The sequence below is a fragment of the Lepidochelys kempii genome, chromosome 28, assembly GCF_965140285.1.
Source record: "Lepidochelys kempii isolate rLepKem1 chromosome 28, rLepKem1.hap1, whole genome shotgun sequence".
NCBI classification, from domain to species: domain Eukaryota; kingdom Metazoa; phylum Chordata; order Testudines; family Cheloniidae; genus Lepidochelys; species Lepidochelys kempii.
The window spans coordinates 7,271,446-7,284,509 of record NC_136407.1 but is presented as its reverse complement, the minus strand read 5'-3'; the positions used below and the strand labels follow the sequence as shown (position 1 = coordinate 7,284,509).

General features: G+C 45.2%; 1 protein-coding gene across 4 annotated transcripts in view; it reads right to left on the bottom strand.

The window, feature by feature from the left end:
- Positions 1 to 13,064, bottom strand: part of LOC140904224 (uncharacterized) — a 31,030-nt gene that overhangs the window by 2,131 nt on the left and 15,835 nt on the right. For 2 of the 4 annotated variants that reach the window (XM_078850928.1, XM_073326654.2), the window contains exon 5: positions 7,353 to 12,990. In XM_078850928.1, the coding sequence (XP_078707054.1) occupies positions 11,531 to 12,990 (1,460 nt within the window). In that variant the 3' untranslated portion in view covers positions 7,353 to 11,530. Of the gene's footprint in view, positions 1 to 2,684; positions 2,812 to 7,351; positions 12,991 to 13,064 lie in introns of those variants that run through there. The other 2 variants (XR_013635105.1, XM_073326655.2) reach the window with 2 other exon arrangements.

The following is a 13,064-nucleotide window of genomic DNA, read 5'->3' as shown; positions in this document are numbered from 1 at the left end:
GAACCGTCCTGGCAGTCGAGAGGTTTAGGGACACCCGGAGCATGGGGGTGCATCCCTGATTCTATCGGCTCATAGCTGATGCATCTATCTTGAGGAGTTGATCTAATTCTTTGTTGAACCCCTTTATAGTTTTGGCCTTCAAAACATAACACACATCTACAACCCCAAGAGGGCTTGCAAACCATAACAATTCTAAACACCTGAGTTATACACCCTGAAGTCAAGAAATTGTAATTAATACAGGATATTTTGTTCTTATGTGTCTCTTTGATCCTGAGTTTTTAGGGTGCCACAAAAGCTGGAGCTAAACACCTGAATGAAACTTGGTCTCCCCTCATCCTTTTCCTGTTACCTCTCCCAAACCTTTCATAGACCGAAGGCCATATCTACAGTACAAGCCTATGTTAACTCAAGTTATGTCAGCATAGACTCGCTACAGTGACTTGTGCTATTGTAATAAATAAAATAGAACTGTAATGATGATAAATTACACCAGCATACAAGTATATTGAAGGCGAACCCTCAGGATATTAAGAATTTAAATTATCCTTCCCATGTCCCACTAAAATGAATCCAACCCACAGGTCACTTGGGCAGAAGTATCAATGTCAGGATGCTCCATTGTGAGCACAGTAAATGAAGAAGCAAAATAAATGATGTTTAAACAACCTTACTCTATTTTTTACACTCCTGTATTAAGAGGCAGTTGATACAGATGTACACCAGGCAGGGTCGTTTGAAGCAGAAGGCTTTATGCTTCCAACCCCCCACCACTGCCAAGTTTTAGGAAATTAGGACAAGTCATCAAATAAGAACAACCATAGGGATCAGTAACGGCTACCTGTAGCAAATTACATCAGACAGCAATTTTTTACAATAGCCGTTTTTTTACAATCCCTTACATATGAGTAACTGCTTCAGGTAGCAAATTCCTACAGGTAGCAGTTTCTTGCACTACACCTGCACAGCTCTGCTCCCCTGCCCTTCATGGGCTCCTGCTCTCTCCTTAGCTCAGCCCCACTCTGGCCCAGGTAGTTCCAGCTCACAGTAGGATGGGACCGCCTGGCCTGGCGACCCCTGTCAGTCAGGCTAACTTGGAGCTTTGGCCTCTCCCCATTGTCCCTGGGGACTGTCAGTCTCAGGGTCCTGATTTCCCATTGACCCTTCCCCTTTCTTTTGGTACTGGGAATTAACCAACCAAAAAACCCCAGTAAATTTTAGTAAGGGGCCAACAATCCCCTTACACAAGCTGTTACCCAGGGTTCTTTCAACCCAAATCTCTTGGTAACTTTTACTCTGTCCGAGATGGTATCAGGGAATAAATCAGGGGATACACGGCCATCCGACCGATAGATGGCTAGCACAACCAGGACAACACAAGAGTGCTTTCACTTAACGCTAAACTTTACTTAGTCTCAAGTACTTACATTTCCGCAACAGGTTAATAAAACACCCCAACCCTGAATAATTACTGAAGCCGAGTGTGGCTCTCGAGTGGCCCAGCAGCAGCCTGTTTGCTGGTGGGGAACACAAGATGCATCCAGAGGGAGATAGAGATCAGCCCTCAAACTTTTCCCCCCCTTATTTATATATTAGTAATACAATTATAAGCAAGCAGTTTCAGCGGTCAAGCAAGAGGTTTCCTTATGATTATTGGTTAACCAGGCGTGTTTTTCCCCCCAGAGTTTTCAGCCTTGAGGCCCCTAAAATGCATGTATCAGCAACTTGAACACAATTCTTATCAGGAAGGATGTGGGGTCAAGCTGCCCTTTCTTTGGCACCCAAAACCCCCTCCCCTCCTGCCTTGGTTAAGCTGAGGCTGCTGCATGGCCAATTTATGGCCTGCTGACTTTGCTGCTTTTAGCATTAAGCAGTAGTGGTTTCAGGCACTTTACTGGTTTGCCAAAATCTCCCCATATAGTTCCCCTCCTTAAAGGTCACCTGTCACACGAGGTTCCTGCCACACCTTTTCTGGATGCACCTGAGCTGAGATCCAACGAAAGCTCAAGGCTCTCAGCCTAGACTGAGCAAATGATCTTTTTGTCGGCATCCCATACTTAGCACACCTGCATAGCAATTGACAAGCGATTGCTTCAGCCTCCTTTCCCATTTCAAGGAGGGGCGACAAGTAGGATATGTTCCTTTCCCAGGGGTACGAGTGCTGATGGCAGTAACCACTGACTCATCTGTCAGGGGACTTGCAATTGCCGGATTTTATGCCAGGTCCAGCATGTCATCAGGCTGGTAACAAAAACCATTACTATTTGGCAGCCCAAGATTACTATGATGGGGTGCAGGGCCAAATTCAGGATGCCTGCGCCAGTGGGGGACCATCTCAATAACACTTCCCACCAGTGGTGTGACAAATCTTGGCCAAGTCTTACAAATGCCCGTTTAATTTCATTGACATTATGATGCGTGGTAACCATGACTCTGCGCCCTTCCTGTTTTGCAGTATCGAGCTGGTTCTTTAAATCAGGATGTAGAAGCAACGTTTGTAAAGCAGTTAAATCCATTCCAAGGGGCACAGGTGTTACAGTAAGACACTTTTAACTGACTATATTTAAATTTGGGTACATAACATTCAAAATCACATCCCCCAATTGCTATAAAATGAAGAAACATATATTCTCATAAGGCTTATGATTTACTTCATGAACTTAACTTCCTTTGTTTGCCAGTACCTCTATGTTAGTAGCATCCAGCACTCCAACTTCTAATCCAGTTCCACCCGAAGCAGTTCAATACATTTCTTGGGAGCCTTTTCTTTAGGCTACGCACTCCTCCTGGCTGCCAGGCAAATCCAAGAACCTATAACGAGAGTGATCAGTTAAGGTGAGCTATTACCAGCAGGAGATGAAAAAAAAACCCCTTTTGTAGTGATAATCAAGATGGGCCATTTCCAGCAGTTGACAAGAACGTGTGAGGAACGGTAGGGGAAAAAATAAACACGGGGAAATAGTTTTACTTTGTGTAATGACACATCCACTCCTTGTCTTTTTTTCTCTCTTTCTCTCTCCTGCTGGTAATCGCTCACCTTACCTGATCACTCTCGTTACAGTGTGTACGGTAACACCCCTTGTTTCATGTTCTCTGTGTATATAAATCTCCCCACTGTATTTTCCACTGCATGCATCCAATGAAGTGAGCTGTAGCTCATGAAAGCTTACGCTCAAATAAATTGGTTAGTCTCTAAGGTGCCACAAGTCCTCCTTTTCCTTTTGTGGATACAGACTAACACGGCTGCTACTCTGAAACCTGTCATAGATTTTTTTGTCCAGTGGGTGGTGGTTGTGGTTAGGGGTTAGGGTTAGGGCACATCCTCATATTACCTCAATATTGGTGCTGCACATAAAAAAATTCATTCCACACGTGGATGGAAAAAATTAGAGGGAACATTGTGTGGCTAATATGTCTCCTCGCCCTCGCCCTCCAACACAGACACGGACCTTATTGAGACTTAGGAAGAGAAGTTCAAACAGCTCTCAGTGAACAATTTCCAATTCCTTGGAAAGCTGCCATGGGTGAGGAGCATGTATTCAGTGAGTTCATAGGGCAGAGTTTGAAGGCTATTAAGATTTGAGGAACCATTCTTCCTTGCATCGTCCCTGTGTGGCTTTCAGAAGTGTTCACACACTCACTACCCTACCGTTCCTCACCCACTGAGCCAATCTAATAGAAAGGCTGGGAGGTCTCCAAGTTAATAAAAAAGGAACAAAAAAGAACAGTAAGTTTCTAAGATTACAAGGGGTTGGATCTCTGCAGCTCTCAGCCTTTGGGTTCACATGGAGCAGGACCTTTAGCTGCAGTTAAGAAACCAGGTGTGCCACTATATGGAATATGAGTTACTATGTATCACATTGATACCAATATTCCAAACTTGCAATGAATCTTACAAGATACACCATGTAAAGTATTGGTGGGAAACTTATAATTGGCTAAATATGATAATAATGTTTATATATGTGGTGGAAAATTAACCACGTGTTGTGTTTGGATCAGAACAAGCCTGAGGCTCCTTTATTGATTACAAGTGCAGGGGGGTAACAGCTCTGAGTAGCTGCCCCTCAATGCAAAGCACACACAGCTTTTTAAAGCTCAAAACCACAGACAAATTACACATACTTCCCTATTAATTACCTTATTTAGAATACATTGCAAAATTAACACTGGTCAAAAGCAACAACAAGCGTCCCCCACTAGGCCCTTCCTGTTATTCACTGTCTGTTCTTTTGCAGTCTGCGACCTTTCTAACACAACTGTTGCGGTTATATATTTCATAAGCTTGACTACTGCAAATCTGTTCTGTCTGGGGACTTCTCCATCCTGCCCCTTCATGCCCTTTCTGCACAGAAAACTATTGTTCCATTTTGGGGACTTTCCACTGTGACTTCTCCTACCTCTTAACCCACATAAGCAAACAGGATCTCAGTTTACGGCCTGCAGGCAAGTTTGACCAAAGTCAGGGCCTTGACCTGAGTTTTATGTCCTGTTAATTTTCCCTCACATATGTATGTATCATCTTTGTATTGTGAGTTATAAATATGTGTGGCATATCTGTATATCAAACTTCTGCTGTTTCTGGGTGACAACCCCGATAGATGGGCATCAGCACTAACTAGCCTGCTGAATGGCCCATCAAAGACAAAGAGCCCATTGAGAGAAGGCAGGGTTACACCTATGAGGCAGCAGGACATGTAGGGCCATATCTGTGGACAAGGGACTCCAAGTGCTTTTCCTTGCCCATGTACTGTGAGCTTACGTGTGGGACACACAATGTACAAGCCACATGGCAAAGGGTATAAAAGGCAGCTATGTCTTCTCCATTTTGTCTCAATCCTGCTTCTTACCTCTGGAGCAACTTATCTACAGCCTGAAGCTCTGAACAAAGGACTGAAAAACCCATCCAAGCTGTGGATGTGTTCCAGAAGGACTCTACAAGGCAGCAAACTCACCAATGCTGCTAAGAACTTGATATATGGATTCTGAAGTGATATGTATGAATTTGACTGCTTTGACCAATTAAAAACTCCTTTTCCTTTTCTAATAAACCTTTAATTTTAGATACTAAAGGATTGGCTAGCAGCACGGTATTTTGGGTACTGAGCTGGTAATGTGATTGGCCCTTTGGGAATCAGAAGAACATTTTGTATAGTGAGCAGAGTTTTTAAATAACTTCTCACTCTACTGGACCTAGGTGCTGATTGGGAGCCAGAAAACTGGAGTGCAATAAAGGGAGTGGTTTTCTTTTTTTTTTTTCTTTAAGCTTCTTGATAGCCAGTGTGGGGGATCAGTTTGTAACTGGTTGGTGAATCTAAGTACAGTTTTAACTGCCAGTTCTGGGAGAATCTGCTCTCCTTTTGCATCCTGCCCTAATGGTGGGATTTTCAGTGTGGGCTACCCTAGCCACCTCTAGTCATACCAATTATGACATAGATAGTCCAGCACTTTGGGCTAGCAGGCTTTTTCAGGTACAGGGAGATTAGTGAAAGCCTGTCGACATGCTTCATTCCTCAGAAGGGATCAGTCCTGGGATCCTAGTCTCTCTTTGGTGGCTTACATAATATAAGAATGTAAGACTGGCTATGCTGTGTCAGACCAATGGTCCATCTAGCCCAGTGTGCTGCCTGACAGTGACCAGTGCCAGATGCTTCAGAGGGAATGAGCTGAAAGGTGATGAACTTCCACCCTTACCTTTAAACTTTAGAATTGTCGATTCCAGCTTATCCCACCTTAGCACACTTCCCCCGAGGTCTCTGGGCAAATCAGGTGTGAATCCCTCCTTCAATACAGACGTGTCCCAATCCAGCTGAGGTGAGGCAGGCTTTGGGCCAATGTCAGTTTGGAAAAGGCCTGCTTCACCCAGCAGGTTTCTCCAAGTATCCATTGTTGTGAACCGCATGAAGTGTGCACATGCGAACCCAACTATATCAAACATGAAAGAAACACAAGACCCGTTCTGGGGAGGTTTCCAGAGCCAGGCCTGAGGGATAAACAGCTGTGCTCTAACAGCTGGCCTCCTCAGCACCCATAAAAATAACTGGTTGCAAAAACAGAACAAAAACAAAATTAAAAAAACAAACCAAACCAACCAACCACAAAAAGCTATCATCATGCATCCATCACCATTTTAAATTCTGACATCTGCCCAATGGGACATCTTTGTTTTCAAACCGGAGACCTGGGGAACTCTGTGGCTATTATATCAATGGAGTAAAAAGTTATACATAGAATCATAGAATCATAGAATATCAGGGTTGGAAGGGACCCCAGAAGGTCATCTAGTCCAACCCCCTGCTCAAAGCAGGACCAATTCCCAGTTAAATCATCCCAGCCAGGGCTTTGTCAAGCCTGACCTTAAAAACCTCTAAGGAAGGAGATTCTACCACCTCCCTAGGTAACGCATTCCAGTGTTTCACCACCCTCTTAGTGAAAAAGTTTTTCCTAATATCCAATCTAAACCTCCCCCACTGCAACTTGAGACTATTACTCCTCGTTCTGTCATCTGCTAACATTGAGAACAGTCTAGAGCCATCCTCTTTGGAACCCCCTTTCAGGTAGTTGAAAGCAGCTATCAAATCCCCCCTCATTCTTCTCTTCTGCAGGCTAAACAATCCCAGCTCCCTCAGCCTCTCCTCATAACTCATGTGTTCCAGTCCCCTAATCATTTTTGTTGCCCTTCGCTGGACTCTCTCCAATTTATCCACATCCTTCTTGAAGTGTGGGGCCCAAAACTGGACACAGTACTCCAGATGAGGCCTCACCAATGTCGAATAGAGGGGAACGATCACGTCCCTCGATCTGCTCGCTATGCCCCTACTTATACATCCCAAAATGCCATTGGCCTTCTTGGCAACAAGGGCACACTGCTAACTCATATCCAGCTTCTCGTCCACTGTCACCCCTAGGTCCTTTTCCGCAGAACTGCTGCCTAGCCATTCGGTCCCTAGTCTGTAGCTGTGCATTGGGTTCTTCCGTCCTAAGTGCAGGACCCTGCACTTGTCCTTATTGAACCTCATCAGATTCCTTTTGGCCCAATCTTCCAATTGGTCTAGGTCCTTCTGTATCCTATCCCTCCCCTCCAGCGTATCTACCACTCCTCCCAGTTTAGTATCATCCGCAAATTTGCTGAGAGTGCAATCCACACCATCCTCCAGATCATTTATGAAGATATTGAATAAAACCGGCCCCAGGACCGACCCTTGGGGCACTCCACTTGATACCGGCTGCCAACTAGACATGGAGCCATTGATCACTACCCGTTGAGCCCGACAATCTAGCCAGCTTTCTACCCACCTTATAGTGCATTCATCCAGCCCATACTTCCTTAACTTGCTGACAAGAATACTGTGGGAGACCGTGTCAAAAGCTTTGCTAAAGTCAAGAAACAATACATCCACTGCTTTCCCTTCATCCACAGAACCAGTAATCTCATCGTAAAAGGCGATTAGATTAGTCAGGCATGACCTTCCCTTGGTGAATCCATGCTGGCTGTTCCTGATCACTTTCCTCTCATGCAAGTGCTTCAGGATTGATTCTTTGAGGACCTGCTCCATGATTTTTCCAGGGACTGAGGTGAGGCTGACTGGCCTGTAGTTCCCAGGATCTTCCTTCTTCCCTTTTTTAAAGATTGGCACTACATTAGCCTTTTTCCAGTCATCCGGGACTTCCCCGGTTCGCCACGAGTTTTCAAAGATAATGGCCAGTGGCTCTGCAATCACAGCCGCCAATTCCTTCAGCACTCTCGGATGCAACATCTTGTCTCAAGTAATTTTCCTCTCAACAGATTTATTTTAAAGCTTATCAAAATAAATTCCATTTGAAAAATAAATAATTACAGTCTATATTGGGTCTCTATTCTTGTACATGCTATTTCTCTCACATATTCCCCCACTCTAATTCCTTTGGAGCGAGGTTTTAATTTCAGGATTAGCCACTATTTCCAATGTAGTAGGAGGGGACAGGGAGAGAACAAGAAGGAAACTTTGAGGGTTACAATATAATTCAGGTTATCATATAATCTGCCTCTTACTTTACACTAATTAACTTCATGTTTAATTTCATTGTTGCTGGTAACAACTTATTCAACGATTACAAAATATAAACCTATAGGACAGTTTTCTCTTGATTCCCATTTCCACCCAGTGAGCTCTGTGTGAAGTCACATTCTACCATAAGCTAGGAGCCTTCCATTTCTGAGAGTTCATTTCTCCCTGGGTCTTCTCCCATAAGTGTGGGTGGAAGGGGGTCTCACACTATGTGGGAAGGCTGCATCATGAGGAAAAACCACCTGTGCTCTATTTTCACACTTTCTAATCTTTCGAAGTAGCAGCAGGAGGAGAAATGATACAATTGCATTAGACTTAATAGAAAACTAAGAGACCAAACCACAGATTCTGGACTTAGCATTCATGTATCGTGCAAAGTCTGACCTTGGAATCTGATACATTCCCTCATTAGCTACCATCATTTGCCCAGCATGGAAGTGCTTCTTGTCCAACAAGGCAGCCAGATTGGGACCCATGGGCATGGAATGGCTCCAAAGGAAGCTCCTCCACTCCTCTCTGTTTCTGGCAAGTCTTTCAATAGTTCCCCAGCTGTGCCCCAGGTTTTTCAGCTCAACTTCCACAGCTCTTCGCTATGTTGTTTTTGGGCAGCCTCATTCTTGCTTGCATCAGGTGTCCATCTTATTGCTATTCTGGTGATGGAATCAGTTTCCTTCCAAAGCACATGGCCAATCTATCTCCAACGCCTCCTGGGAATGATGGTGCTCAGATCCTCTTGGCTGCACTGTGTCAATAGATCTTGGTTTGAGATTGTTCAAGGACAAAAGATATGGAGGATTTTTCTGAGCCAGGTTGTTTGGAATGAAGACAGTTTGGACATGTCATACTTTCTCATTCCCCTGCATTCTGCACTATAAAGTAAGGTTGAAAGTACACAGCTCTGACAGATATGGAGTTTGGTTTTGGTGTTGTATTTTGATAATTTCCAGACTGTATTTAAGCTCCTGAATGTGTTCCTGGCTTTCGTGATTTTGTTCCGGATGTCCTGGCTTGCGCCACGGTCCTGACTGATGGTGCTGCCCAAGTATGTGAATGTTTCTACATTGGGGAGAACATGATCCTCTATCTGTACCGGTGATGGTGAGGCAATATTAAAGGTCATGATATCCATCTTATTGTGGTTGATTTTCAGTCCAATTTTCTGGCTGAATGCATTGAGCCAAATTGTTTTTTCCTGTATACAGTGTTGGGTATGTGATAGGCGAACAAGATGATCTGCGAAGTCCAGGTCTTCAAGGGATGAGAAGGTTAATGCCTTTTGGCATGTCTTCTGTTGTACATCACATTACCCAGTCAATGGCAATGTTGAAGAGGATTGCAGACATGACACACCCCTGACATACTCCTGTTTTGACTTCAAAACTGTGCTCACTGTGATCAACACTGCATGTAAAGTTGAAATAGTGAGGTATAACTCCCCCATATATGCCCATTTCTTTCTTTAATCTGATGGCACACATTTAAGTTAGGGAACAGATACAGGTGTGGCTCAGAATCCCTGTAAGACACCAAATGTCAGGTATCTATTAAAAATAGGTACCTTTCTGCAGCTCTATCACATTCAACATGGATTTGATTTTCTATACATTTGCCTTATATCCCATGGTGAACTCAACTGAAATATCATCCATTTTATCTCTTTCTACCTAGACACGGATTGCATTTCCAAAATAATAGGCAAAATTCACCTGATTAAGAAGGAGAGATCTTCAGGAGCAGCCTCTTGCAGGGTGTGGGCCACCACTGCTTTGGGAGCCAAATGCCTGCGTGTTTTGCTTAGTTACAAGTCACTTACTAGGGAATCCTCTTCCCAGCCCTTTAGACAAAACATTGACTTAACCAACTGAACAACAGTGTGATTGCATGCAGTTATTTCCACAATTTGTGATTTGCTGGTCTTCACCATTTCAGAATGGAAATTAGAAGTGCTATTGTCTCCTTGGTAGCATGTCCAACAGAGTGCAGCATTCACTCCTGACGACCTAACTGCACTTGAGCTTCCCCCAGGGCACCCTGGCGGGGTGAGGGAAAGAAAAAAACATAAGAAGAAATGACTGTTTTAGCAAATGGTCTCTTGTCTCAAAGTCCCAAGCAAATCTGAGTAACAGGCTTCCAAATAGAATGAATATGCAATTATGTAACCAAATGGCATTCAGGAAAGAGAGAGAAACCTGCAACATTGAGGAGCGTAAGATATGCCTGTGGGAATTCTGTCTGCACGTGTACAGTGGTGCAGAATTCCTCCAGGAGTAATTAAGACACTTTCAGTTTCATATAAAATCACATTCCAGAGCAGGTTACATCTGATGACTCAAAATAAGAACAGAATCTTGCACTGCATTTTCCTCTGATGTATTCAAATCTTCTTCATGCAACATCACCTTATTATTATTATTAAGTCATGTTATTTACAAGACATTTCCCATCACCCTAACAGGTCAAAAACAGCCAACCTTCCCGTCTGTAAACAAAACTTCCAGATCAGCAGGGAAAAGTTCAGAAGCAGCTTTGCAAATAGATAGAAACAGGGATAGAATGAATACCCTGTGTTTGGGATCCACTCAGATTTCCCCTCCAGCTCTGTGACGCTTGAATCCCCAGCCCCAAGAAGACTGATTGAGACTCAAAGTGTGGTTCCTAGCACAGAGCGCAGGGAACACTGCATCATGTGGCATGGGAGGTGGGGAGATAGCGTATGGGGAGGATAAACTCTATTGTGGTTGACACAAAAGCTAAAGCTACTGGGCTGAGGGAGCACAGTGATGGTGAGGGGGAAGCAGGAAATCCCTCTGATTCAGAGGGTAAATGACATTTTCCCCTAGCTCCGTTCCTGCTCTTTGTTATAGTTCAATATATTTCAAACGAGGAAAATGGTAGAAAAGATATCTGCTCTCCAACGCAACCCAAAGCAACATCAGAGCAACTGGGAAGGAGACAATTTGCCCCCAAAGGGAGAAATAAATGACTAACAATTGCTTTGAAATGGGGGAACTGTATAACCGTGATGCTCAGGGTTTGTTTAGACTAGGAAAAGTGATGGAGTTTAGGTCAGGTCAAGGGGAAAGCCAATGACAACCACGGCACCTGAGCTGCATCTGCTCTACATCTAAAATGGTCTTTTTACACCAAGATCACTCACTTGAGCAGCCAACGCCATGTACAGCCCTAGTGGATGTAAGGCACGGGTAGATTTTGCCTCAGCGTAGCTTCTTAGGATCAAACCTCTCTCTCCCACCTGGAGATGATGAACATTCCTGGCTGGAGGGACACACGCTCCTACGACTCAAAAGGAAAGCAGTTGATAGGAAAGATCACAGGACTGACCCCAAAGAAGGGTGAGCTGCACAAGGCAGAAGCTGGCCACTCATCTGGGGGAGCTGCGAGACCACGGTGAAGGTGGTGCACAGATCACTAAGTGGGAACTAGCAAATGGGATATTAAAAAAACCCCACCTTTGGCCAGCCCTAGTCGAGGCATTTGTTATAGTACCGTGTCATGTGGCTTTTCTGATGTCTAGTAAGTGCTGAGCCCTGACTGAAGCTCTTCCCGCACTCCGCGCAGGTGTAGGGCGTCTCTCCCGTGTGGATTCGCTGATGTGTGGTCAGGGCTGAGCTGTGACTGAAGCTTTTCCCGCACTCCGAGCACGTATAAGGCGTCTCCCCCGTGTGGATTCGCCAGTGTGTGATCAGGTTTGAGCTCTGATTGAAGCGTTTCCCGCACTCGGAGCAGGTGTAGGGCGTCTCGCCCGTGTGGATTCTCCGGTGTCTAATAAGGGCTGAGTTATGGCTGAAGCTTCTCCCGCACTCCGAGCACCTGTAGGATGACATGCCGGTGTGGATTCGCTGATGTGTGATAAGGTTTGAGCTCCGATTGAAGCTTTTCCCGCACTCAGGGCACGTGTAGGGCGTCTCGCCCGTGTGGATTCGCTGATGTGTGATGAGGGCTGAGCTGTGACTGAAGCATTTCCCGCACTCAGGGCACGTGTAGGGCGTCTCCCCCGTGTGGGTTCGCTGATGTGTGGTCAGGGCTGAGCGCTGATTGAAGCTTTTCCCGCACTCCGGGCACGTGTACGGAGTCTCCCCCGTGTGGATTCGTCGATGCCTAATAAGGTTCGCACTCTGACTGAAGCTTTTCCCACACTCAGAGCACGTGTAAGGCGTCTCTCCCGTGTGGGTTCTCTGATGTGTGATAAGGGCTGACCTATGACCAAAGCTCTTCCCACACTCAGAGCAGGAGTAAGGCGTCTCTCCCGTATGGATTCTCCGATGTCTAATAAGGGCTGAGCTACGATTGAAGCTCTTCCCGCACTCAGAGCAGGTGTAGGGCATCTCTCCCGTGTGGATTCTCTGATGTGTGATCAGGGCAGAGCTCTGACTGAAGCTTTTCCCGCACTCCAAGCATCTGTAGGGTGTCTCTCCTGTGTGAATTCTCCTGTGTGTGATAAGATGTGAGCTCTGATTGAAGCTTTTCCCACACTCCGAGCAGGTGTAGGGCGTCTCTCCTGTGTGGATTCTCCAATGTGTGATAAGGGCGGAGCTCTGACTAAAGCTTTTCCCGCACTCAGAGCATGTGTAAGGTCTCTCTTCTCTGTGCATTCTCTGATGTGTGAATAGGTCCGAGCTGACATTAAAGCTTTTCCCACTCTCATGGCATGTGTAGCGTGTCTCTTCCAAGTTGAATCTGTCACCTGTAATAGGGTCTGAGTGGCTACTCAAGTTTTCCTCTGGCCTCTGCTGAGTCTCACAGGCTTTTGATTTTTCTGGAAATGCACAACTCCCGGAAACCTTCCCTTTGGATCTTCCTGATAACATCCCATGTGGTTCTACTTCCTCAGCATCTTCCTGCTGGGGTGTCTCCTCCTCATTCTCACTCACCATCCCATCACCTGATGGGAGACAGAGAGAATCCAGCCATAGGTCACTCCCTGTGCCGGAGAGAAAGGAAATCTCAGAGAATGTGAAACAATTGTGAAACAAACAAAAATATAAGCTGGAGAGG